Source organism: Delphinus delphis, chromosome 20 (genome assembly GCF_949987515.2).
Source record: "Delphinus delphis chromosome 20, mDelDel1.2, whole genome shotgun sequence".
NCBI classification, from domain to species: Eukaryota; Metazoa; Chordata; class Mammalia; order Artiodactyla; family Delphinidae; genus Delphinus; species Delphinus delphis.
Genome location: NC_082702.1, coordinates 1,169,786 through 1,195,504, shown reverse-complemented (window position 1 = coordinate 1,195,504; position 25,719 = coordinate 1,169,786). Strand labels below are relative to the sequence as shown.

General features: G+C 44.0%; 1 protein-coding gene and 1 non-coding gene across 2 annotated transcripts; one reads left to right on the top strand and one right to left on the bottom strand.

Moving 5' to 3' along the window:
• Nucleotides 1-7,411: 7,411 nt before the first annotated feature.
• Nucleotides 7,412-7,518, bottom strand: LOC132417389 (U6 spliceosomal RNA). Its single transcript, XR_009517827.1, has one exon. It is a non-coding gene; the product is annotated as a U6 spliceosomal RNA (small nuclear RNA).
• Nucleotides 7,519-13,241: 5,723 nt separating this feature from the next.
• Nucleotides 13,242-14,777, top strand: ZSCAN4 (zinc finger and SCAN domain containing 4). Its single transcript, XM_060000572.1, has 3 exons — nucleotides 13,242-13,637; nucleotides 13,762-13,927; nucleotides 14,020-14,777. The coding sequence occupies exons 1-3, from the start codon at nucleotides 13,242-13,244 to the stop codon at nucleotides 14,775-14,777; spliced, it is 1,320 nt and encodes a 439-aa protein (XP_059856555.1).
• The last annotated feature ends 10,942 nt before the right edge of the window (nucleotides 14,778-25,719 follow it).

Sequence of the window (25,719 nt, the reverse complement as noted above, 5' to 3'; positions counted from 1 at the left end):
GAGCAGGCAAGATATTTCAAGTACAGGCAGTTCTTGAGGGAAAAAAACCCCCAAACTTTGAAAATGTTTTTCTCACAAAGGATCAGAAGGAATGCATATTAGGGAATTCTCTGATGGTCCAGTGGTTAGGGCTCCACACTTCCGCTTCAGGGGGTGTGGGTTCTATCCCTGGTCTGTGAACTAAGATCCCGCATGCTACTCAGTATGGCCAAAAAAAAAAAAAAAAAGTATAAATTAAAAGTTGAGAGGCAGTTTTCCAGCATTTTATTTTGGAGTCAAAACCATACTGTTTTCAGTATGAATCCTCTAGTATTTTGTGTCTTTGTTCTTGTTGACAGAAAAGCCATAAGTAATCCAACATAATTCATAATAATTGGGGTTCTGTAAAGTGATTGGGGAATTTCAGTACATTTTAGAACAATCAGAGGAAGCACAGTTATAATTTAAAGTGCTATTAGCTGTAGACATTCTCAATATTATCACCCATATTTAACAGAGGAGCAGATTTTAGGTCCTAATTTCTAAAGTTATCCAGTGCATATAAACTAGGATTTGTTGAAGACTCTTTCTGTCTGTCTATCTTTTTGTCTTTGTCACATACCAATTGTCCATATTTGGTGCATACTGTAATAATAAATATAATTAGCACTAATGTTTTGGGAAGAAAATAGTTGCCTATTGTCCACAGTTCTGGGGCAGGATCTTGAAGGGCATATCTCACGAGCTACAATCGTGCAGCTGTATATAGGCATCTGGCAGGGGCTAAAAGAGCACTATGGGAATGAATCAAACAATCAGGTGGTCATATCGGGAGAGTGAGAACAGATGCTACTGTATGTAAGCAAATCCAAATGTTACGGAAAGGATCCTAACCACAATTGATTCGTTTCATACATATACAGGTGGGGAGGAAAGTGTATGTGTTAAATTTATCCTCGTGTATTTACACGAACTTTTCCAAGTAAATTTAAACACGAAATAAAAAAAGGAATTAATAGACAAAAATAACACATTAAATGAGAAAATAAAATGACCAGAAATCATGTTGAAGACATATCAAAAGAATATCTTTGACATACAGATCAGGTTCATTAACTTAAAGTGAGAAGTAACTAATTTTGTTTAGATCTGAGACACCACCATAGATGTTAATTGTCCTAGGAGGAATGGCATCTCATGGTGGATTACAGCTACATTGATCCCATCCATTGAGGTCCCATACCTCACATAATTCAAATGAATGTGCCATTCAATCTTCACAGGCCAATACTTTGCTCTTACATGTATTCTAGCCAGTGCCTATTTTTACAGCCTCTCCTTTGCCTACATAGGAACTCAGTACTATACACCTTTACTTAGTTGCCCATGGGATACCACAACGGTTCAGCCATCACATACAACCTCAACTCACAAGAAATTAATTGGATCCAACTGTCCCCACACACCCAAGTATGGCGCTACATTGATGACATCCCCTCGTGAGGGGATTTGCTAGACAATTGTGCAAGGCATACATTCATTGTTGTGCTTACAGAGAACAGATGGGCTACTGCCCCACACATTTCAGCTTCATGCCACCCCACTGGATTTCTTATCTTCATCCAGTGTGCCTAAGGGCTACTCTTGCTTATGTAGTTAAAGGGCAACTTTCCCTGGCCTTCCCTTTAAAATACCAACTCTAGGGACTTCCCTGGCGGTCCAGTGGTTTTTTAATTAAAAAAAGAATACTCCAGCCATTCAGGATGGTCACTATAAGGTCCTGACCAAAATTCCTGTTGGCAATATATTAATTCTTGGTTGCTCATGTCAAATGCTGTTTTCAAGATTTTAGCCCTCAAGGTCTATTGGTTTTATTTCCCTAAATACTTCTCACTTCTGCAGGCATATCCTCCTCCATATCAGACTTCCCTCTCTTTATGTGACTTGTAGTATCTGCATTTGGGGGCCACATATAACCTTTCGGCCTCCTGCCAATAAAATTCTGTATCTTGATTGTGGTTGTGCCTACATGATTCTACATATGATAAAACTGCATAGGGGCTTCCCTGGTGGTGCAGTGGTTGAGAGTCCACCTGCCGATGCAGGGGACGCGGGTTCGTGCCCTGGTCCAGGAAGATCCCACATGCCGCGGAGCGGCTGGACCCATGAGCCATGGCCACTGAGTTGGCGCATCCGCAGCCTCTGCTCTGCAACGGGAGAGGCCACAACAGCGGGAGGCCCGCGTAGCGCAAAACAAACAAAAAAACAAAAAAACTGCATAGAACTACACACATACACACACACACGTAAAAACGGTGAACTGTGAAAAAGATACGAGGATTTAACCAAAGTCAAATTCCTTGTTTTGATATTAAGGTTACATAAGTTGCTACCACAGAGGAAACTAAGTGAAAGATACTCTGTACTATATCTGCAACTTCCTGTGAATATACAGTTATTTCGGAATAAGACATTGAAAAAAACAAAACAACAGATCATGTGTCTTGTCTTGCTAAATCCCCACAACTTCCCAGAGTAGTAAGAATACAACCCAAATTTCTCATCATAGACTCCAAAATACATGCAGCAGCCCTTACCCCGCTCATCTCACTACCTACCAGTCTCCCGCTCCAGCCCTGCAGTCTTTCACTCTCTATACCAACAAGCCAAGCTCTCACTAACCTTGGGGTGTTAATACATGCTTTTCTCTTTGCAGGGAATTTTTCTTCACTTTCACACCTGGTTGGGGTCTTCATTGCACTGCATAGCTGTACAGTTCAATGTCCCATTTTCCCACATTTACAGATGTGAATCCTGAGTACTGAGGAGAATGGACATGACCAAGGTCAGCCAGTTGGTAAATGGCACAGCTCAGACGAATTAGAAAAACAGTGTGTCTCTAGAGTCCAAGCACTTAGCTACTAGCCCACACTCCTTGCTTCACATGTGAATTGAGAAAAGAATATACAAGGCCAAGCAATCCAGTTCCAAGCTTCATCTTTTTTATTATGAAGACAATAATATGTTCTCTTTAAAAAAAAACAAAATATATATGGAAATGCAAAAGGCTTATAATAGTCAAAGCACTTTCTATTTTCTTAAATAGAACAAATTTGGACTTTAAAGACCTGATTTCAAAACTTACTATGAAAAAAAAAAAAAACACTATGAAGCTATAGTAATGAGACCATGTGGTATTGGTGAAAGGATAGACAATGGAGCAATGGAAGAGTCCAGAAATAGAGCCACATGCATATAACTAATTTATTTTCAACAAAGTTGCCAAATTAAAAATGAAAGGATAATATTTTCAACAAATTATTCTGAAAAACTGTGATATCCTCACACATAAAAGTAAAGAACCTCAACCCTTCCCTCAAAATCTTCACAAGTGAACTCAAAATGGGCCATAAACCTTAATATAAGAGATAGAAATATATACCATCTTAAATATAACAGGAAGAATGTTCTTTGTTCTTGCTTTAGGCCAAGATTTCTTACACAGGAAAAAAACACAAACCATAAAAGAAAAATATGATAAACTAGACTTTAATAAAATTTAAATTTCTTACAGTTCAAAAGGTACTGATAAGGAAATGGAAAAAAATCTATCTATGGCCTAAGAAAAAATATTTTAAAAACCTATATCTGACAAAAGGCAGGTATACAGAACATGTAATAAGGTAAACAACACTACTAAAAGAATAGGCAAAACATCTGAACACATTTCACTAAATATGATATATGAATCATAAGTAAGCACATGAAAATATTCAATATTATTATTTAAGGAAATATGAATGAAAACCACAGTGAGGTCCCACTGCACACTCATTTTAATGGTAACATTAAAAGACTGAAAATATCTAGGTGTTGAAGATGTGAAGAAAAGTGGAACTCTCACACATTGCTGGTAGGAATGCAAAATAGTAAAAATAAATTTGGAAACACTGGCAGTTAATGAAGTTAATCATCCACTTCTTCCTAAGTATAACTATAAGAGAAATGGAAACCTGTGTCCACTGAACTATTTGTACGTATTGGCACTTTCCAGGAACTTTATTCTTCAAACCCAACAACTAGATAACAAAAACAAACATCCATCCACAGATGAATGGTTAAGAAATTGTTATATTTATAAATGGAATACTCCCCATCAATATTAAGGAATAAACTACTGATACAGGGGGAAAACCCCCCATCAATTTCAAAGCGTTATAGTAAGTATGGATGTGTGCATAATCTATATCAACAACAGCCTTAGAGAGACCAAAAGCCTTTCTACTGAGATTGGACGTTAACATCCAACAGGAAAACAAAAGAAAGACTGGGATCTGGCCCTCAGCTGCCCAGTTCTGATAGGCCACCGCAGGTGAAATAATGAAAGATTGGCTCCTCACCTTGAGACAGGCTGGGACCTGAGACATGAGACCCTTTACTGCAGTACTTGCCCCTGGACAAACGTCTTCTTGAACAGCAGAATACAAAGAAACTCTAAGGGACTAAAAATATATGCATGAGAAGTTGGGGCAAATTATAAACAATAAGATATGAAAAGGCCAAAACCCAACTGCCACCTTTGAGGTGACTGCCTGCCAGGAGCAAAAGCAGTGTACTTTGCATGATACCTGCACAGAACACCACCAAGGGGGCAGGCAGACCCACTAATCCGCTCCTGTTCTTCCCCCCATTTAAGAGACCAGCTTGTCTCTTCGTGAGGAGAGAGCAAGTGCATCTATTACTTGTTTTTGCTCCCTCCTGATGCAGCACAAGTCCCAATAAAGCCTTGCCTAAATTTCTCATCTGTCCTCTTATCAATTTCTTTTTATTTTTTAAATTATTTACTTATTTATTTGGTTTCCCCTGGTCTTATTGCAGCATGTGAACTCTTAGTTGCAGTATGCATGTGGGATCTAGTTCCCTGACAAGGGGTCGAACCCGGGCCACCTGCATTGGGAGCTCAGAGTCTTAACCACTGGACCATCAGGGAAGTCCCTGGCCTCTTAACCAATTTCTATTGATTAAAGAAGTCCAAGAAGGATTTCCCTGATGGCGCAGTGGCTAAGAATCCACCTGCCAATGCAGGGGACATTGGTTCCAACCCTGGTCCGGGAAGATCCTACATGCGGTGGAGCAACTAGGTCCGTCACAACTACTGAGCCTGTGCTCTAGAGCCCACAAGCCACAACTATTGAAGCCTACGCGCCTAGAGCCCATGCTCCACAGCAAGAGAAGCCACCACAATAAGCCCACGCACCGCAACTAAAAGTCCACACGCAGCAATGAATACCAACGCAGCCAAAAAAAAAAAAAGGCAAAATTCCAAGAACCCAAGTCGGTAACTGTCTCTGAGCTATTCTAAATGGCTCAAGATTAAGGGCCACTGGGAGATGGGAGAGACCCTGCCACACCCCCTCAAGTTAAATGAGCTGCGCCATTTCCTGATTAGGAATCTTGCCTTTTTTTTTTTTTTTTGGATTTTTGTGTGCGTGTGTGTGCGTGTGTGTGTGTGTGATATTAGTTCCCCGACCAGGGATCGAATCCACGCCCTCAGAAGTGAGAGCGCAGAGTCCTAACCACTGGACCTCCAGGGAATTCCCAGGACCCTTGCCTTCTTGCATTCTGGCCTCTTTACCACTCCTGCCAGCCTCTATACATATGCCCTCAGGTAACATCTTCATGGTGCCCCCAACAGCGGTCACCTGTGCCTCTGTCTTCTCGTCCCCTGACTCACCCACATGGGTCGTCCTGCCTCATCCCTAAACTTTGGCCACTTCCAACCATGCCCTTCAGAGCCCAGCAACTCAAGGATCTTGTGTCTGGGAATAAAGACGCAGACATAGAGATGAACTTGAGGACATGGGGAGGGGGAAAGTTAAGCTGGGACAAAGTGCGAGAGTAGCACTGACATATATACACTACCAAATGTAAAATAGACAGCTAGTGGGAAACAGCTGCATAGCACAGGGAGATCAGCTCGGTGCTTTGTGACGACCTAGAGGGGTGGGATAGGGAGGGTGGGAGGGAGACGCACGACGGAGGGGATATGGGGATATTTGTATACATATAGCTGATTCACTTTGTTATATAGCAGAAACTAACATAACATTGTAAAGCAATTATACTCCAATAAAGTTTTGGGTTTTTTTGTTTTTTTTGTTTTTTTTTTTTGCGGTACGCGGGCCTCTCACTGTTGTGGCCTCTCCCGTTGCGGAGCAACAGGCTCCGGACGCGCAGGCTCAGTGTCCATGGCTCACGGGCACAGCAGCTCCGCGGCATGTGGGATCCTCCCGGACCGGGGCACGAACCCGTGTCCCCTGCATCGGCAGGCGGACTCTCAACCACTTCGCCACCAGGGAAGCCCAAAGATGTTTTTAAAAAAGTAAAAAAGGATAATTTAGGAGAAAAAAAAAAAGGATCTCATGTCTGCACCTGACTTTAGACCGCTGAACCCCATCCTCCCCCACCACCACCCCATGTCTCCTGCCCGGGCATCACATATTTTCCCCTTCTTTTGGAGACAACTTGGATCCAGGTCTTGGTGTTTCTAGTTCCATTTTCTTTATGTATCCCACAACTAGTATTTAATAGCAATAGGTGTTAGCCACTGTTTCAGAGGCATAAAACAGAGAAAATCCCTTCCCACAAGTTGATCACAACTTTTGTTCTTTTATGCTTTCTATTTCATTCTCCTACCCTTGGCCATTTAGATGTCATCTTCAATCTGATCATCGGACTCACTGATTCATTCTTTAAATATCCCCATCCTCCTATGTATTCTACTCAGTCCTTTCTTTATCAATGTTTTCCATAACCAACATTTTCCCAATTTTTTGAAGCATATCTTCTTGCTCTTGTGGATTTTTTCTTTCCTCATGTCCTGGATTATTTTATCCTCTTATTTTAATTTCTTTGTACTTCCAATTCTTTATACTATATAACATATGTTGCTTACTATGATTTTTGTGAGGTTGCGATTCTTCTTCCTTATCTAGTTACTTTTTCCTGGATGTATGAGTTGCTCTGTGTGTGTATGGAGGAATGGCCAAGGTCAGGCCAGATGCCCTGGCAGATGCAAGAGTATGAAATGAGGAGATGGGCTAGGGAAGGGAGCCCAGTTTTCACCACACTAGGCAACCAGGATCATCTGTTTTCATCTTAACTTAGCCAGGGTGGAGGCGTCTCCTGAGCTGTCATCCCAAAAGTCTGCGGGATGAGAGGGGATGGCCTGACAGCCCAGGGGCAGCTGATCTGCCTGACCTCTCCTCAGACCCCTCTTGCCAGATATCACGGTCTGTTCCAGCACCACAGTCTGAAGCTGGTACAGCTCGTAATGACTGAACTGAGGCCATGTAGGTGGTAACTGAAACCACTTTTCTGTGTGTGTGTGTGTGTGAATTGGCAACGGGTTTCAGGATGGTAGGGAAGTGCACAAAATATGGAACACTTCCCTAATTTGTGTATCATCCTTGTTCAGGGGCCATGCTAATCTTCTCTGTATCGTTCCGATTTTATTACATGTGCTGCCGAAGCGAGTATGAAACCGCTTTTCTTTTTCTTTTTAATAAATTTATTTATTCATTTATGTATTTATTTATTTATTTTTGACTGCATTGGGTCTTCGTTACTGCACACAGGCTTTCTTTAGTTGCATCGAGTGGGGGCTGCTCTTCGTTGCAGTGAGCAGTCTTCTCATGGTGGTGGCTCCTCTTGTTGCGAAGCATGGGCTCTAGGCATGCGGGCTTCAGTAGTTGTGGTGCGTGAGCTCAGTAGTTGTGGCTCATGGGCTCTAGGGCGCAGGCTTGGTAGTTGTGGCATACAGGCTTAGTTGCTCCACGGCATGTGGGATCTTGCTGGACCAGGGTTTGAACCCGTGTCCCCTGCACTGTCAGGCGAATTCTTAACCACTGCACCACTAAGAAGTCCCTGATAATTTGGCTTTATTGAACTTTGTGAAACTGTGTGGCCACGGGGAGCGGCAAAGTTTTTTTACCAGAGGCAGTCTGAGCCCTGCTGTAAGTAACTCGAAGCCACTGGGGAGCTTCCACAGAGGAGGCACGTGTCCAGGCTCGGTTATAACAGGGTCCCTATGATGGCTGCTTTGGGAATAGAAAGACTTGTGTGGGAATTCCCTGGCAGTCCAGTGGTTAGGACTCCGTGCTTTCAATGTCATGGCCCCGGCTTCAATCCCTGGTCAGGAACTAAGATCCTGTAAGCTTTGTGGCTCAGCCAAAAAAAAAAAAAAAAGAAAAGAAAGGAAGGAAGACTACTGGGAGGAGGGGAAGCCAGTTAGGAGCTGACCTCATTAATCCAAGGGAAGGATGATGGGGCCTGGGCAGTGCAGGGTAAAACGTGATTTGATTCTGGATATAACTTGAAAGCAGATAATGTTAGGACTGCTGCAAAAGTCCCTTCTCTCCAAAAAACATTCCATCTGCTTCCCTATCTCTTCTCTGATCTTCCAGGTGGTCACTCACTCCACAAGAAGTCAGGAAACAGAAGTGCTGAGTTTTCCTAAAATCTCTTCCTCCTGCTTTCCCCCTAGTGAGTGTAAGACGCCACCCCTCCCACCACATTTTCAAACCAGAAGCCTCTCCCCATTTTAACCCCTTCCTCTAACTCAGTCCCCAAAAGTCCATCAAACATCATGTGCTTCCTTTATATAAAATAAGAACTGCTCTTTTCCTTCCCACTAAATGACCTTAGTTTCAGCCTCTACAATTTCTTTGTTGGATTAGGAACCCCTCCTTTGGGGTACTGGGGCACCCTCTGACTCACCAGACCCGATGCACAGGAGGAGAGAATCCCCCCCACCCCCACCCCCGCATTGTGCCACAGGGCTTGAGGAATCTTAGTTCCCTGTGTCCTCAGCAGTGAAAGTGCAGAGTCCTAACCACTGGACCGTCAGGAAATTCCCAGGAGAGAATCTTAGCCTTTTTTTCTGCACTTGTAATCCACAAGTGTTGGAAAATTGGAAAGTGTTAACTTTGTATAAGACTCACATAGGACAAAATTTGACGTGAGATTAAACATTATATCCCCACTTAAGTGCGAATGTTGTTATATTTCACTGCAGGAATATGTGTGGTTGATTGTGGCCTATTGCCCCAGGCCCAGGGCTGTTATATAATACCATACTGAAAAGCTGGAGCTGCAGCTGATGAAGATTCCAACAGAGATTCCATCAACAGTTACATTTTATCCAATCACGTCTTTAAATGCATTATTGTCCCTGATCCTATAAAAGGGAGGAGCCTTGGGAAGGCACGTCAGATGAACCCAGTTCAGAAAGTGAGTCACACAGCGAGTCCTCAGCCTTCAGTTCAAGATTACCCAGTCTGAAGTTCAGTCTTCTGGAGGAGGTAAGTTTCCCATTTCGTGTGTGTGTGCAATTGTGTATGCGTGTATATTTATGCATAGCTGTGGGGAGAAAATTCCTAGGTACAAAGATATGGATGTCTCTCAGGCATGGGGGATCATCGATTGTGAAAGCTGCTCTGGCTGTGCAAAATCTGGCCTGACTGAAGTAGACTTCTCCTAGGAATGTCTGTTAGTCTGGCATTGCTTTTTGTTAATTTTATGTTCTAGTAATTCATTTTTATTGCATCTTGTGGCAGTGGAGGTTCACGGCCGATTGAGATGATGGTGGGGCTGAAAATGAAAGGGTGTGTGTCAGTTACCGGTGAATGCTCACGTGCTTCACATGTATCAATTCTTTTAGCTCCCATGGAAATTCTGAGCTGGGTATCATTAGAGATCAGAGCCTCCATGACAAGGATGGAGGCCTGATGTGTAACGTGTCTGGGGCCACACAGCTTGTAAATGCCAGGCTCCAGGTTGAGAACATTGGCAGTCTGGGGGGTTTTTGTTGTGTTTTGTTTTTTATTGAGATATGATTGACATATAACATTGTATTAATTTCAGATGTACTGCATATGATACAATATTTGCATGTATTGGGAAATGATCACAGTAAGTCTAGTTAACATCCGTCAGCATTCATCATTACATTCCTTTTTCTTGTGATGAAAATTCAAAATATGGCAATTTCAAATTCCAAGGTCCTAGCCATAATAGTGCTCCGTGGCCTTGTTTGTGTGAAATTGAGTGCATGTCTGCAAATGTGACCATGTGGTCTGTGTGTGTCTGGGGTAGTCCAGAAAGAGAACCCATGGAACTTCCCTGGCCATCCAGTGGTTAAGACTCCACACTTCCAGTGCAGGGGGCACAGATTCGATCCCTTGTTGGGGAGCTAAACTCCCACATACTATGTGGTGTGGCCAAAAAATAATATATATATAGAGAGAGAGAGAGAGAGAGAGAACTCGTGGGGAGTCCCAGGTGAAGGAGGAGGTATGGATTATACATAAAAAAGAAAAGCAATAGAGACCAGTATACCCGGATGTAGATAACCAGCCACAGTACCTAAGGTGGGGTGGGAAGGGTGAGGACAAGCCCAGGCAAAGCCTGGTGGAACCACGAAGGACTTAGTGCTTTTCCCTGAGAGCAAAAGGGAGCCATGGAGGGAATTAAGTGGAGCATGAGCTGAGCAGATTAACATTTTAAAAAGGTTGACTAAGGGTTTCCCTGGTGGCACAGTGGTTGAGGGTCCCCCTGCCGATGCAGGGGACACAGGTTCGTGCCCCGGTCCAGGAAGATCCCACATGCAGCAGAGCGGCTGGGCCCGTGAGCCATGGCCGCTGAGCCTGCGCGTCCGGAGCCTGTGCTCCGCAACCAGAGAGGCCACGACAGTGAGAGGACCGCTTACCGCAAAAAAAAAAAAAAGTTTGACTAAATAGGTGTGATAAGTGGATTAGGAGAAGGCAAGGATGTGTTCAACTTTCTCCTATAGGGTTTTGCCTAGAATCATCTTTGCCTCATTCATTGATGAGATGAGGCGTGGCTAGTTTGATCAGATCAGCAGGTGAGGTTGACATAAAACATGACATCAGTTAACAGAAATTAATTAGGTATTTGGGAGCCCACATATCCCAACAAACACCCACATTTTCTGATTTTGTGGCACAAGGTTTGCTTTTTAAAAAAAAACCCCAACAAATCCAGGGACTTTCCTGGCAGTCCAGTGGTTAAAGCTCCAACTTCCAATGCAGGGGGCGCGGGTTCCATCCCTGGTCGGAGAACTAAGATCCCACATGCTGCGTGGCGCAGCCAAAAGAAAAAAACTCTGGGAATTCCCTGGTGGTCCAGACTCCGTGCTTTCACTTCCAAGGGTGCAGGTTCGATCCCTGGTTGGGGGAACTAGGATCCTGCAAGCTGCTTGGTGTGGACAAAAATAATAATAATAATAATACAAATCTTTGAAATGTTGACTATATATAAAAAAAACACACACACAAAAATAGAGCAATGATATAGAAAGAGGATTAAATCTTTTATCTGTTTGACATCCCAAGGGGTATGCCTGTGGTTGCCCAGATCATTGATTTGCAGTCACAAATCAATATTGAATAATACAAACTCAGTTTCTCCTCTGAATCCTACACTCCAGTAGAAAAGGATAGGCAATACAAACAGCTCAATAGGGACTTCCCTGGTGGTGCAGTGGTTAAGAACCCTCCTGCCAATGCAGGGAACATGGGTTAGAGCCCTGGTCCGGGAAGATCCCACATGCCGTGGAGCGACTAAGCCCGTGCACCACAACTACTGAGCTTGTGCTCTGAAGCCCGCGTACCCATAGCCCGTGCTCCGCAACAAGAGAAGCCACCGCAGTGAGAAACCTGCGCACCGCAACGGAGAGTAGCCCCCGCTCGCCGCAAGTAGAGAAAGCCCATGTGCAGCAACAAAGACACAACGCAGCCAAAAATAAATAAATAAATTTACTTTTAAAAAGAAAGAAACAGATCAATATAAAATTATAACTTTGATAAGATCAGTGAAGCAGAGACAAATGTTTTTCATAAGGAAGAGTAATTGGAGAAAAGAAAGAGGTGAAAGTAAAAGGAAAATTTCCTGAGGAATGTATCATTGGGCTGACACGGGGTGTAGCTGAGGTGGTTTTGCAGATGTTTGTGTCTGATGTACGAGTTTCTAACACAAGATGAAATCATGTATATGGATTCCAGCCTGTCCTATTTCATTCACTTTCTTGTCAATTGTTTGTCATATTTTGTTTTCTTATAATGACTGAAAGAACATCTTTGTACTAGATCGCCTTCGTTCAGTTAAATCATGTCCAATTACAACTTAAGACGCTATTTACTCTTTAAAATTGAACTTTTAAAATTGAAATGTAATGCACATACAGAAAAAAGGAAAAGTGAAAGTATATACTTGGTGGATTTTTACAGAGAAACACTCATGTGTAACTACCTCCAAGATCAAGAGGTAGACTATCGCCAGCTAAAATTGGAAGTACAGCATCACACGAACTCTCTCTTTAGTCCCAGGCAAACTGGGATGTGGTCGTCCTATGGAGCCCTCCATATGTACCTATCCCAGGATCTACTAGTGTTTCCAAAATTTTAACCAACATCCTAAATAATATTGATAGTATTTATATGCTTTTCAATGAACATAAACAAGAAGAAACAAAATGTATTGTTTGGTGCCGGGATTATTTCATTTGACATTCTGTTTTGTGGTTATTCTATGTTGTTGCATGAAGAATTTCTTCTTATTGCTATCAAATATGCCTCTACATCAATTAATTGTAATCTGTCCCATTGAATGTTGGACATTTAGATTATTTACAGCATGGGAATATTATGAATTATGTTGATAGAAACATTATTGTATATGCCTTTGATGCACACGAGTATATTCTTCCGTTGAGTACATGCCGAGGAGTAAAATTGATGAGTCACAGGGAATGCATAAATACAGATTTAGCACATACTAGTCAAAGCATTTCCAACGTGAGTACTCACTAGCAGTGACTGAGAGTGCCAGGGGCTCCAATCCATGCCAATGCTAACTCTATTTTATTTTAGTGATTCTGGTAGTTATTTTGTAGCATGTTGTTGTAGTTTTATTTTGCATTTCTGGGATGACTGATGAGGTTATGCTTTTCTCCATTTGTGTATTCACCAAATGTCTAGTAGAATTCATCCGTGAACTCAACTGAACCTGAATTTTGTTTGTTTTTTTTCAATTATACCAGTGTTGTAATTTATTACATATCTCTTCTATTTCTAGCTTGCAGTTCTTAAACATCCACCAGTTGTTGAAAGAGATCCCCCAAGAAACAAGTCAGCAGAGCTTGAATCCCTGAAGTTGCGGTTCTCTGAGAATTCTTGTTAAGAATGGCTTTAGACCTCAGAATCTCCTTTCAAGATGAACCATCAAGGAAGGATCCTGTGTCAGATAATCTAGAGCTTAAACCCAGCCAAGGATCTGCCATCCAGGAGAGAGAGGGGATCTCTGAGTTCCAGAGCACTCAGCTCAGCTTATTTCAAAACAATAATAACTCAAGTGCAAGGCAGGAGCTGCAAAGACTCTATAAATTATTTCATTCATGGCTGCAGCCAGAAAAACACAGCAAGGATGAAATAATTTCTCGTTTGGTCCTGGAACAGTTTATGATCAATGGCCGCTGCGGTGACAGGTCCACTTTACAAGAGAAATGGAATGCAAGTGGCAGAAACCTGGAGAAATTCATGGAAGGTCTGACCGATGATGGCATGAAGCCACCTGGCTTAGTAAGTAGAGGGTTCTGACCCCCAGGGTGAGGGGAAAGGGGGTGTAAGGAATCAGTAGTCTGTTGGAGTTGCCTGGAAGTAGAGAAAGATGTTATTATAGATAGTAATCAGGCTTTGTTCACAGGTCCACGTCCACATGCAGGGACAGGAAGCCCTCTTTAGTGAGAATACACCCTTAAGAGAAGTCATTGTTCACTTCACAAAACAGTTGTCGACAGGAACTCCAGCAAGAGAGAAAATGGGGACACCTTTCTGGATGCCTCAAGATACTTCCCTTGAAACAAGACAAAGTGAGTGGGGAAAGCCCAGATACCAGAGGGATGATCTGTGTGGACTCTTTCTTGGGCATAACTTCACTGAGTCCCTTTTTCCCCCGCTACAGAATGTGAAGGTAAAGAAAATGGTGGCAACATTTCTTTGAAAACTTGTCAAGTAAATGACCGTATTACTAGTCCAAGCAATCAAATACCTTTCCTACTCATTATCCAAGAAGAGAACAGTCTGAGGCCTGAAGAAAGAGGTGTTTGTTTGGAGAATCCACTCAGCTCCAGAAGAGCAGGTCCAGACCCCTCCAGGTCCCAGGAAGGATCCCTGAAAGGACCCTCCTATCAAGATGTCCTTGTGGAGGTGGAACCAGAGTTTCTCTTCAAGCCAGACCAGGTCACCCTTGAGCCTGTTTCTACGCACCAGAGCACTGAGGGGAATTCTGCACATGGGGAACACCAAGAAAGATTCCACGGAGCCCCAAAAGTATACAAATGTGAGACGTGTCCCAAGATCTTTAGGTATTCCTCTCGGTTAAAAGTTCACCAGAAAAGACACAATAATGAGAGGACATATATTTGTGCTGAGTGTGGCAAAGGCTTCTTCCAGGCATCAGACCTACATGTGCATCAGAGGATTCATGCAGGAGAGAAGCCTTTCATGTGCAGCATGTGTGAAATGGCCTTCAACCACAAAACCAACCTTCGGGCTCACGAGAGAATCCACACGGGAGAGAAGCCCTATGTATGTTCCCTTTGCCAGAGACGCTTCCGCCAGTCCTCCACCTACCACCGCCACCTTAGGTTTCACCAGAAAATTGCCCTCAAAAGTGTTCCCTCCACACTAAAAGCTCCCTTGGCTGTGGCCCCAATGTGATGTATATAAATTATGTATGTGCGTATGTTTATTTCCATAGTACTGCTCTATAGAATATACTTTATAAAAATAATTTAAAAAAGAAAAAATGTGGCAACTTCCCTGGCGGTCCAGTGGTTAAGACTCCACACTTCCACTGCAGGGGGCACAAGTTCCATCCCTGGTCCATGAACTAAGATCCCACATGCCTTGCAGCATGGCCAAAAGTAATAATAATTAAATAAGATTAAAAATTTAAAAAGGAAAGAAAATAAATTTTAAAAGACAGTTAAAAAAATGTAATTTCCTGATTGTATTTTCCATTTATTGTTTCACCCCTCCCCCCCAAAAAATAAGTTTATGAAGAGCAGGGAATTTCTCAGTTTTGTTCACTAAAGTATCTCAGGTGTGTAGAAAACATCTGGTACATTTCAAATAACCAATATATATCTGTTGAATAAATGAATGGATGTGTTATGTTGGTGTTTATTCTTTAAAATTTTGGCGTGTGTCCCACGTGAGAATGAAACGGAGCAGGACCCTATGGTCCTTGCCCCTCCACACACACCATGTCCTCAGCCTGCTTTTGTCTGTGGAAAAACTTTAGCAAAAGAATAAGTTTAATCAGAGAAGTGAGAAAATGCAGAAACAAAGGAAAACAGTCAAAGGAGACCAAATAATAACTGTTTAGTCATTAAGCAAAAATCAAGGATCTTTAGTTCCTCCTTAAGGACTATAGATAATATTCTGAGCCATATCCTGTGAGCTCTCTTGTAGATACTGAAACCTCCACCAGGTGGAAGAAGTTAACAGCATGATGACCAGGTTGTAGCCATGACATAGCTGCCACAATTTTGAGAATTGGCCTCAAAGAAATGTGAAAGAAAAGACCCTGAACCTGAAGACTAATTGTGCTTAAAACAATCAAGATGACGCTGATCAGAGCACAGATGACCAATTTCAAGATGACTGTTAGAGCTGACTGTGCTGTTTCTGCATGTGGTCCCCTCCCTCTGTCTATAAAAGCTCTTGCCCACTGATTGTCGCGGGGGGGTGGGGGTGGAGGTGGAGTCAGCCTTAGGACAGGCGTCCACCCTCTCCATCCCCCGGTTGCCGGCATCCAAAATAAAGCACTTTCCTTTCCACAAACCTGACCTCTTTATTGGCTTTTGAGTGGCGAGCAGCCGGACCCCACTTTCGGTTACAATAAGACAGTGAGTTCCAAGCTCCGTGGTCCAACGAGCCTTTCCCTGCCTGCTGCCCTGTCCTCTGTCCACACTCTTTATCTCTAGTGCAGCCACAGGCACCTAAAAAGGTGGGGAGCAGAGATGGAAACTTAGAAAGAGACCTTAACTGAAGAAAGGGACCTTTGTATTTAAATAATATATAATCATTTGATTTACTGGCAATTTAATAGCTAAACTGGACCTAAAGAAGAATGGTGACTGAAAGTTGCAGAATGCAATTTTATTAACAAATACCAGAAAAGTCCAATGTTTTCCATGCATTTCTTCCAGTAGATGGAACGTGTGGGGGTAGGGAAGGCTTATTTGCAAAACCAATTTGAAAGAGCAGTTTGGAGAAAACAGATTCTGTGTACAGTCGAGGCAAAAGCTCACATGCTAGTTATTGTGAACACATTTGTGATCTGGCTTCCAATAGGAAATTAGGGTTCAGTCTCATTGAGAAGCTAGAAGGTGCCCTGTAGAAATGGCCTGAATACTGGAACAGGGGCATTCTGCGGGGTAAATTGTGACACTTCTCTGATTCCCTTGCTATCGGGCTGGGATAATGCTCCACTATGTGGAGAAACCCATTCATCCATCCTCTTTCCTGGGCTGTCTCCAGATATTTTACTATGGTGAATATTCTTGCAAATCTTGGTATGAAAGAAGGCTTTTCTTTGGAAAGACCTCTGGGAGATGGGTTGTGAAATAACAGCAAAGATATATATATATATGGCTCTGCCAGGTTGCCCAGCACCCCCCAAACCCTTGTATTTTCCTAAGAGATAAGAGCACTAGGAGTTTTTTGTTTGTTTGTTTTTGGCTGTGACGCAGAGCTTGTCGGATCGTAGTTTCCTGACCAAGGCTCAAACCCGCACCCACAACAGTGAAAAAGTGGAGCCTTAACCACTGGATCTCCAGGGAATTCCCCTGGGAGTATCTTTTGTTCTAAAATTTGATCTTGGACCCTGGCTTCTGACACAGAGCACCTAAATCCTTTTAAATTTCCTGGATGAAAGGAGTGTCTTTGGCTTTAACTGAGGTGGTGCTTGGTAGGCTCCTGGATGGCTTCAGGATGGGGACTGATCACCAGAAAGACCAAACTATGATTAGAAGCTTGGAACTTTCAGCCCCACCTCATCCCTGCATCCCTGGAAGTGGATAGGAACTGGAGATTGAGTTAATAATGGATCATGCATTCTTAAGTTCAGGACTTGGAGATCTTCTAGGTTGCCGAACACATCCATGTGCCAGGAGGGTGGCATGCCCCTACTTTACAGGGACAGAAGCTCCTATGCTCAGGACCCTTCCTGATCTCTCCCTCTGTAACTCTGTCTGGCTGTTCATCTGTATCCTTTATCATACCCTTTAAAATATAATAAACTATTTAAGTAAGTGAGTATTTCCCTGAATTCTGTGAACGGTTCTAGTGAATAATCCAATTTGAGGAGGGCAGTTAGGGGAACCTCTGATTTGCAGCCAAATCAGACAGAAGTTTTGGGTAACATGGGTACCCACTATTTGCAATTGGCCTCTGAAGTGGGGACAAATCATATGGGACTGAGCCCTTAACCTGAGGGATTTTCACTAACCCTAATTAGTGTCAGAATTCACTGAACTGTAGGACACCCAGTTGGTGCCACAATTGGTTGGTGTGATAAAACAGCCACACTTCTGGTGTCAGAAGTGTTGAGTGTGGTTACTTCAAAAAGACACACGCACCCAGATGTTAATAGCAGCACTACTTACAATAGCCAAGTTAGGGAAGCAACCTAAGTGTCATCAACAGATGAATGGATAAAGGTGATGTGGTACATACATACAATGGAATATTACTCAGCCATAAAAAGATGGAAATTCTGACATTCACAACAATATGGATGGAACTAGAGAGTATTATGCTTAGTGAAATAAATCAAAGATACATACTCTATGTTATCACTTATATGTGGAATCTAAAAGAAAGAAATAAGTGAATGTATATGATAAAATAGAAACAGACTCACAGATACAGAGAACAAACTAGTGGTTACCCGTGGGGAGAAGGAAGGGGAGAGGGACACAATATGTGAAGGAGATTAATAGATACAAACTACTATGTATAAAAGAAATAAGCAACAAGGATCTATTGTACAGCACAGGGAAATATAGCCATTATTTTGTAATAACTTTAAATGGAGTATAATCTATAAAAATATTGAATTACTATTGTATTGAATCATACCTGAAACTAATACAATATGGTAAATCAACTACACTTCAATGAAAAAAAATAGTGTTGAGTATGGCAGTAGAGTGAGAGTAAAGGAGAAACAAGTATTTTTCCAATACCCAGCGGCAAACTTTTTCAAAGTGGTTTTTACCCATTGTAGCACCATTAGAAATACAAAAGATCTTGAATGTCCGTGTCTTCTGAAACGCTTGGTTTTGTGACTAGTCTGACTTTAATACCTGGACCCCTCGGGTACAGTTTATTGGAATCAGCAAGTAAGATAAATAAGTTAAAAAAAAAAAGCAGCTCTTTCACACCCTCTGCTTAACCAATATGCTTGGATTTTGCAGGTTAAATGCACAGTTGACACGTCTCCCTGACACACCAGCTGCTTGTCTGACTCTACTTGGCATCACACACATCACACAGGTACCGAAATCATAAATAGAATGAGTGCCTGGCCTCCACCTAGCTCCAAGCCCGGTGATTATATGCAGAGTTCAACAATACAAATACCCACTGGTAACCTCCTGTGCATTCGACTGAGGTGGAGAGTCAGCTACGAGTCCAGACTAACACGTTTGGGGAATTTCTGCTTCTAAATGAAACGGGAGAGAAGGTGGCAGGGCACAATCTTTAAAAGAATGACATAGCTTGAGGACACGACCCAAACTGATTAGAACAAAATAAGTCCAAGATGGCGGATGAGTTGACTTCCACCAGACCTTGAGCCTCAGTATATACTCATTGTAACACATCAGCACACTAAGTGACACACCCACAGTCACCACGACAGATCCAAGACCAACCATAAACGGCCAAAAAGTGGGTGGTGGCCTAATTCCTAGAAATCCCTACCCCTTCCCCAAAATAGCTGGAATACTCCTCCCACTCATTAGCCTATGAAATTACCCACCCCTATAAAAACTGACAACCCCATACCCTGGTGCCGCTCTTGCCTTCTGATATGGTCCACACTCTGTCTGTGGAATGTGTTTCTCTCTAAATAAATCCACTTCTCTTTTTAAAATATATATATAAAATATATATATATTTTAAATTAATTTATTTATTTTTGGCTGTGTTGGGTCTTCGTTGCTACGCGTGGGCTTCCTCTAGTTGCGGCGAGTAAGAGCCACTCTTCATTGCGGTGCACGGTTCTCTCACTGCAGTGGCTTCTCTTGTTGTGGAGCATGGGCTCTCAGTGCACAGGCTTCAGTAGTTGTGGCACGTGGGCTTAGTAGTTGTGGCTCACGGGCTTTGTTGCTCCACGGCATGCGGGATCCTCCCGGACCAGGGCTTGCATTGGCAGGTGGATTCTTAACCACTGTAACACCAAGGAAGCCCCCCCCCAATAAATCAACTTATTACCCATCACTTTGTCTCTCACTGAATTGTTTCTGTGACAAGACATCAAGAACCTGAGCTTTGTTAAGTCCTGAGACTAGGTGTGTGATCTCAGTTAAAAGAACGTGGGTTCAAGTCCCAATCTGAAGCCCACAGTTTCATAAACAGAGGGCTCCTGTGCAGAATGGAACCAAGAAGTTCACTGGATTTTTCTCTGCAGGTGGGTTTCCCTCTGTTTATTCCAAGTGGAGCTGGCTTACCTCTTACAGCTGTGAATCCAGTTTCTTCTTTAAGATATTTATTTATAATTGAAAAATGAATTCATTAAAATATCTAATAGTGATCATGTGTAGGAGCATTGTATCCCTTCTTATGGAAACCCAAATAAGGCTTAGGACTACTCTCTAGCTGTGATCCTGTTTACCCTCACCACAGCCCTGATCACTGTAAGATTTGTTTGTTTGTTTTCGGTTGTTTTTGGCCGTACCGCATGGGGTGCAGGATATTAATTTTCAGACCAGGGATTGAACCCAGGCCCAAGGCAGTAAAAGCTCCAAGTCCTAACCACTGGACTGCCAGGGAACTCCCAGAATTTTCTTTTTATTAATTTGTAATCCACGTGGCTCCCTCACTTCATCCCAGACTGACTTGTGTCCTTTCCTGACAGCCCTCTGATGCCCCCTGGGAAGTCACCCCAGACTCTAAGATCTTCTCAGTCTACTTTGTTGTCCTGAGGACACTGGTCATCTGACTTTGTCTTGGGCATTTACTTAGCACAGGCAAGAGAAACCCCCTCTCTGGGTCTCGGTTTCTTCCTGTGCAAAATGGAGAGGATGGGGGGGCCTGATCACAGGGCTTCCAGAGCAGGTAAGGAGAGGATGCACTGGCCACACCCACACCCCCAACATGCCCCGACGATGCAGTTACTGTGGGGCATGGCCGCCCTAGTGCTAGCTTGCCGGTGGTATCCGTGAGGGACAGGGAATGACTAGGGGGAGCACCCTGGGCATCTACAGCTCAGGTCTGTCCCGGAAAATGCTCCTCAGGCCCACCACTCCAAGAGCACTTTCCATCGCTCTGTTCCAATCGCTGCCAGACCTCCTCAACTTGGGGGGCATGAGGGATGAGGGGCACCGTGCCTCGTCCCAGAGTCTCTGTGCCTTCTCTGGGCTGCACCTATACAGAGGCCTGGCTGGGCTTGGGGACCTGGAGCCTCCACCTGCTGTTATCCAATGGAGGTCTTGCTGCTCACAGCTTACAAAATCAATTAAATACTCACAAATGTCCATAGAAAAGAAAGGTGCCTTTAATCAGAATGCTGACAATCTGGGCAGATGGTGGACTCAGCGTCCCCCAGAAACCACCTCTAGAGATTCTGCTCGGCCATGAAAGTTTTAGAGGAAAGGAGGGACGTCATCTCAGTTAATCATTGAGATTGCAACAGGAGGGAAGGGGGCAGGGCACAACGTTTGAAAGGATGACATAGCCCGAGGACATGACATAAACGGATTAGAACCAAATGGGTCCAAGATGGTGGACAAGTTGACTTCCCCTAGACCATGAGCTTCATTATATGCTCATTGTAACACATCAGTGAGCTAAATGACACACCCACAGGTGCCATGTCAGTTCTAAGGTGACAATAAGGATCAAAAATTGGGCCGTGGCCCAATTCTTAGAAATTCCTGCCTATTCCCAAAATAGCTGGAATACTCCTCCCACTTATTATCCTATAAGAAATTACCCACCACTATAAAAACTGACAACCCCACACTGTCGTGCCTTTCTCACCTTTTGAGATGGCCCACGCTCTGTCTGGTGGAGTGTGTTTCTCTCTAAATAAATCCACTTCTTACCTATCACTTTGTCTATCACTGAATTCTTTCTGCGATTAGACATCAAGAACCTGAGCTTCATTAAGTCTTGAAGCCAGGTGTGCGATCTCAGTTGGAAGGCGGTGGGTTTTGGCCAGGTTCAAGTCCCAGCACTTGGGTTCAAGTCCCAATCTGCGTTTTGGCCAGGTTTGAGTCCCAGCCGCATGGGTTCAAATCCCAATCAGGGTCCTGGCCAGGTTTGAGTCCCAGCACGGGGGTTCAAGTCCCAATCTGAGGTGCATGGTTTCAAGATGGCGGATCAGAGTCTTTGCCATCCTCCATTGCATGCAGGATTGTGGACTTCTTGTGATCTTCCCCTAGATGTTATCTTGTTCACACAGTTTGTTTGTGAGACCATTGAAGGGGAATCTAGGGAAGAGATCTGGTCATCTATTAATTACTTATTTTTCATTTCTGCTTCTTTGATCTACAGAAAGAAATGACAAGTTAGGCAAGGTATTCTGTGATTAAAAGACTTGAAAGGTGTGCATGGGCTGGAGATTAGTAGAGCATGGGTGTGCCTGGTTTAAAAGTTTGTTACAATATAACTTTGCTAAAATGACAAGAAAAGGGTCTTCCTGCTGAGGGCCTTGTCACTGGCAACTGGGCTAGTGGCTAAGATTCAGTGGTCTTGCTGCTGAAGCCTAACTGAATTCATTCTCTGGCCAGGGAAGGGAAATCCTGCTTCAAGCCGCTGCAGGCCGTGGCCACCAGAGATCAGAAGGATCAATAAAGTTTGCAGAAACAAACACTTACTTAAAAAGCCCAAATTCCGCAATGGTTTTCTGGGAAGGATTTTTATAGGCAAAATCTGGGAGTGGGCTGCAGGGTGTGTAACCCTCCTCTGATTTGTTGGTGATGAGATAACAGGGTGGTCTTTCAGGAATCTCAGTCATCAGCCTTCTGGTTCCAGCCAGTCTGGGGCCCATGTGCTTGTGTTCAGCCAGAAGCTACAATCCTCCACATGGGTGGAGGCCTCAGATCCTGCAGAAGAACTCAAAAATATATTGTTATGTATATCCCTTGAGGTGGAACCAGGACCCTGCTTTATCCCTGCACTATTGTTTTCTTGACCCCTCCTCCTTTGTTTCTGCATTCCCTCCCTTCCCTAATTAGTAACTATGGATATGCCATTTGCAACTCAGAAAAGGTCTAGGAGGCTGAAGCTTTTTTTTTTTTTAGCCACTAGGCATGTAGGATTCTAGTTGCCTCGACCAGGGATAGAAGCCGTGCCTCCTCCAGTGGAAGCATGGAGTCTTTTTTTTTTTTTTTTTTTTTTTTTTTTTTTTTTTTTTTTTTTATTAACATCTTTATTGGGGTATAATTACTTTACAATGGTGTGTTAGTTTCTGCTTTATAACAAAGTGAATCAGTTATACATATACATATGTTCCCATATCTCTTCCCTCTTGCGTCTCCCTCCCTCCCACCCTCCCTAGAAGCATGGAGTCTTAACCACTGGAACACCAGAGAATCCAACAAACATAAGGAGGAGTTTTGTACCTCAGAGGGCCCTGCAGGGTCCTGCTCGGTTTCATTATTAGCATTTCTCACAGCAACCTACCTGGAGAATCAGATTTCTGGGGGAAATGCAGGGTCAGAGAAGTGAAGTGTTTTCCTGTATGATCAGGCCCAGCCGGATGGCTGCTCTCTTGCTCTCTGTACATCCCCTGCCCGATCAGTCCCTGCCTCACCTACACCCCACTCACCTGACTGACCTCTCTCTTAATCATAAAGCCTAATCAGTAAATGCCTACATACTCCCTCCACCCCACACCCCATCACCTCAGCTCGCAGGATCTTAGTTCCCCGACCAGGGCCACGATAGTGAAAGCGTGGAGTCTTAACCACTGGACCACAGGGAAGTCCCTGTTCTAATCTTTAGATTAGGACTATCTCCACTGTGACAGTTTATCAAAGGGACTCTGAGGGGAATGCTCCTCTGCCAGTTTTCCTGGCAACCTGTGAACCAACCTGATGTCAGTTCTTCCTGGAACAGGCAACCTCCCTCTTCCCCGTGAGAAATGGAATATTTCCTGCCATGTCAATAAAGGATGTCACAGTCACCAGTGATTGCAGCCACAGCCTATTGTGAGCTGGTGAGCCCCGAGGGAACTCAGGAAGGAAACAGAGAATACCTGCCATCTAGCAGCCATCAGACTGCAGCCATTCCCCACGGTGAGCCGAGGGAACTCAGGGTGGGAAAACACAGGACACTGGCCTTGGATAGCTAGGGTGCATATCAAAGGAATGATTGCAATGAGCCCAGACTCTTGCATCTTCCCATACACAGAAAAGCGCTAAATTCCTTAGCTTGAGACTTCTAATTTTCTTTTCTTTTTTTAATTTTTATTTTAAAATATATTTATTTATGGCTGCATCGGGTCTTCGTCGCTGGCGCGGACTTTCTCTAGTTGCGGCGAGCGGGGGCTACTCTTCCTTGAGATGCGTGGGCTTCTCATTGCGGTGGCTTCTCTTGTTGCAGAGCACGGGCTCTAGGCGCGAGGGCTTCAGTAGTTGCGGCATGTGGGCTCAGTAGTTATGGCGCATGGTCTTTGTTGCTCCGTGGCATGTGGGATCTTCCCGGACCAGGGCTCGAACCTGTGTCCCCTGCATTGGCAGGCGAATTCTTAACCACTGTGCCACCAGGGAAGTCCCTAGTTTTCTTAACAGTAATCTTTTGTTCCTACCACCTGTCCTTTGTTGCAAAACTCCTGTATATCCTAGCTCCCCCCTCGCCTCCTTGGAGCAGTTCTCTCAAGGTTACTTGAGACGCTGCCACACGGGCTTCAAGTTTGAAAAATTTCCACTGCATAAAACATAACTCTCAACTTTTAGGTTGTATGTATTTTTTTAGTCGACACCTGGTAGAGAAGACAGCTGCCCTGTCCTGCCCGCCAACTGCTGCACACAGTGGGGTGTGGCACAAAGAACTTTATGCTTCAGGTGGGTGAGATCCCCCCACATATTAGACATGTCTCTGCTGCTGACCTCAGGCATTCCTCAGTCTTGAGGCTGGGCAAGTACAGGGCTTGCAGGACTGCTGGATGCAGCCCAACACTTCCCGAAGGTCACACAGCAGGAAAGTTTTGGGGTCTAGAGGCTGAATACAAACTCCCAAGACTGACCCCAGAGCTGGGTTTAAACATTTTATCAGGGCACGTGAAGCGCTTCACGCCCCACCAGGGCTGGTGGCAGACAGCAAGGACCCAGGGACGCCCAGCTGCTGCTGCTGCTGCTGCTGCTTTTTGCGTTGTTTGAATTCTAATTATGACCGTTTTCCCTCATTCTTCTGAATCCCAGAGCACCCACTGTCTGCCTGCACAGTCCTCAAGGGGACGCCATCGTCTGTCAGCTCCTCGGGCCTCTCCCATGGGAGGCGTTTCTCTCAGCCACAATTTCATTATGTCCAAAGGCTGCGTCAGCCTCCACCTTGAGCCCAGCACACAGTCGGCTGACCAAGAAACTGGTCTGAAAGAGAACTAAATGAAAAGCAGAGAGCTCTTCACACGCATGTTGACTGAAAAAAAATGCACAACCTAAAAGTTGAGAATTCTGTTTTATTTGGCGGGTTTTCTGAGGACTTCAAGCCCGGAAGGCAGCCTCTCAGATAGTTGAAAAGGTCAGGGAGGAGCCAGGATCTAGAGGAGTTTTTGCAACAAAGACCGTGTAGTCGGAACATCAGAAGATTATTGTTAATTAAAGAAAAGCAGGACTTCCCTGGTGGCGCAGTGATTAAGAATCCTCCTGCCAATGCAGGGGACTTGGGTTCGAGCCCTGGTCCGGGAAGATCTCACTTGCCGCGGAGCCACTAAGCCCGTGCGCCCCAACTACTGAGCCTGCGCTCTAGAGCCCGCGTGCCGCAACTACTGAAGCCTGTGCACCTAGAATCCATACTTCACCACAAGAGAAGCCACCACGAGGAACCCGTGCATCTGCAAAGATAGAGCAGCCCCCGCTTGGCACAACTAGAGAAAGTCCTCATGCAGCAGTGAAGACCCAACACAGCCAAAAATAAATTTAAAAAATAAAGAAAAGCAGATATCTCAAGTTAAGGAATTTAGTGCTTTTCTATATATGGGAATAAGCAGGAGTCTGGGCCCATTGAAATCATTCCCTTAATCTGCACCTTAACTACCCAGGGCCAGTATCCTGAGTGCCTGAGTGGGGGGCGGGGGCGGGTCTGCTTCCTGCAAAAACAACTTAGGAATGTGTGTCAGGCCTTTATATCTTACGTGGCAGATTTACAGCTCCGCTTTTGTCCTTTGGAAACTATGTACATACATCAGTGGAACAGAGATAGA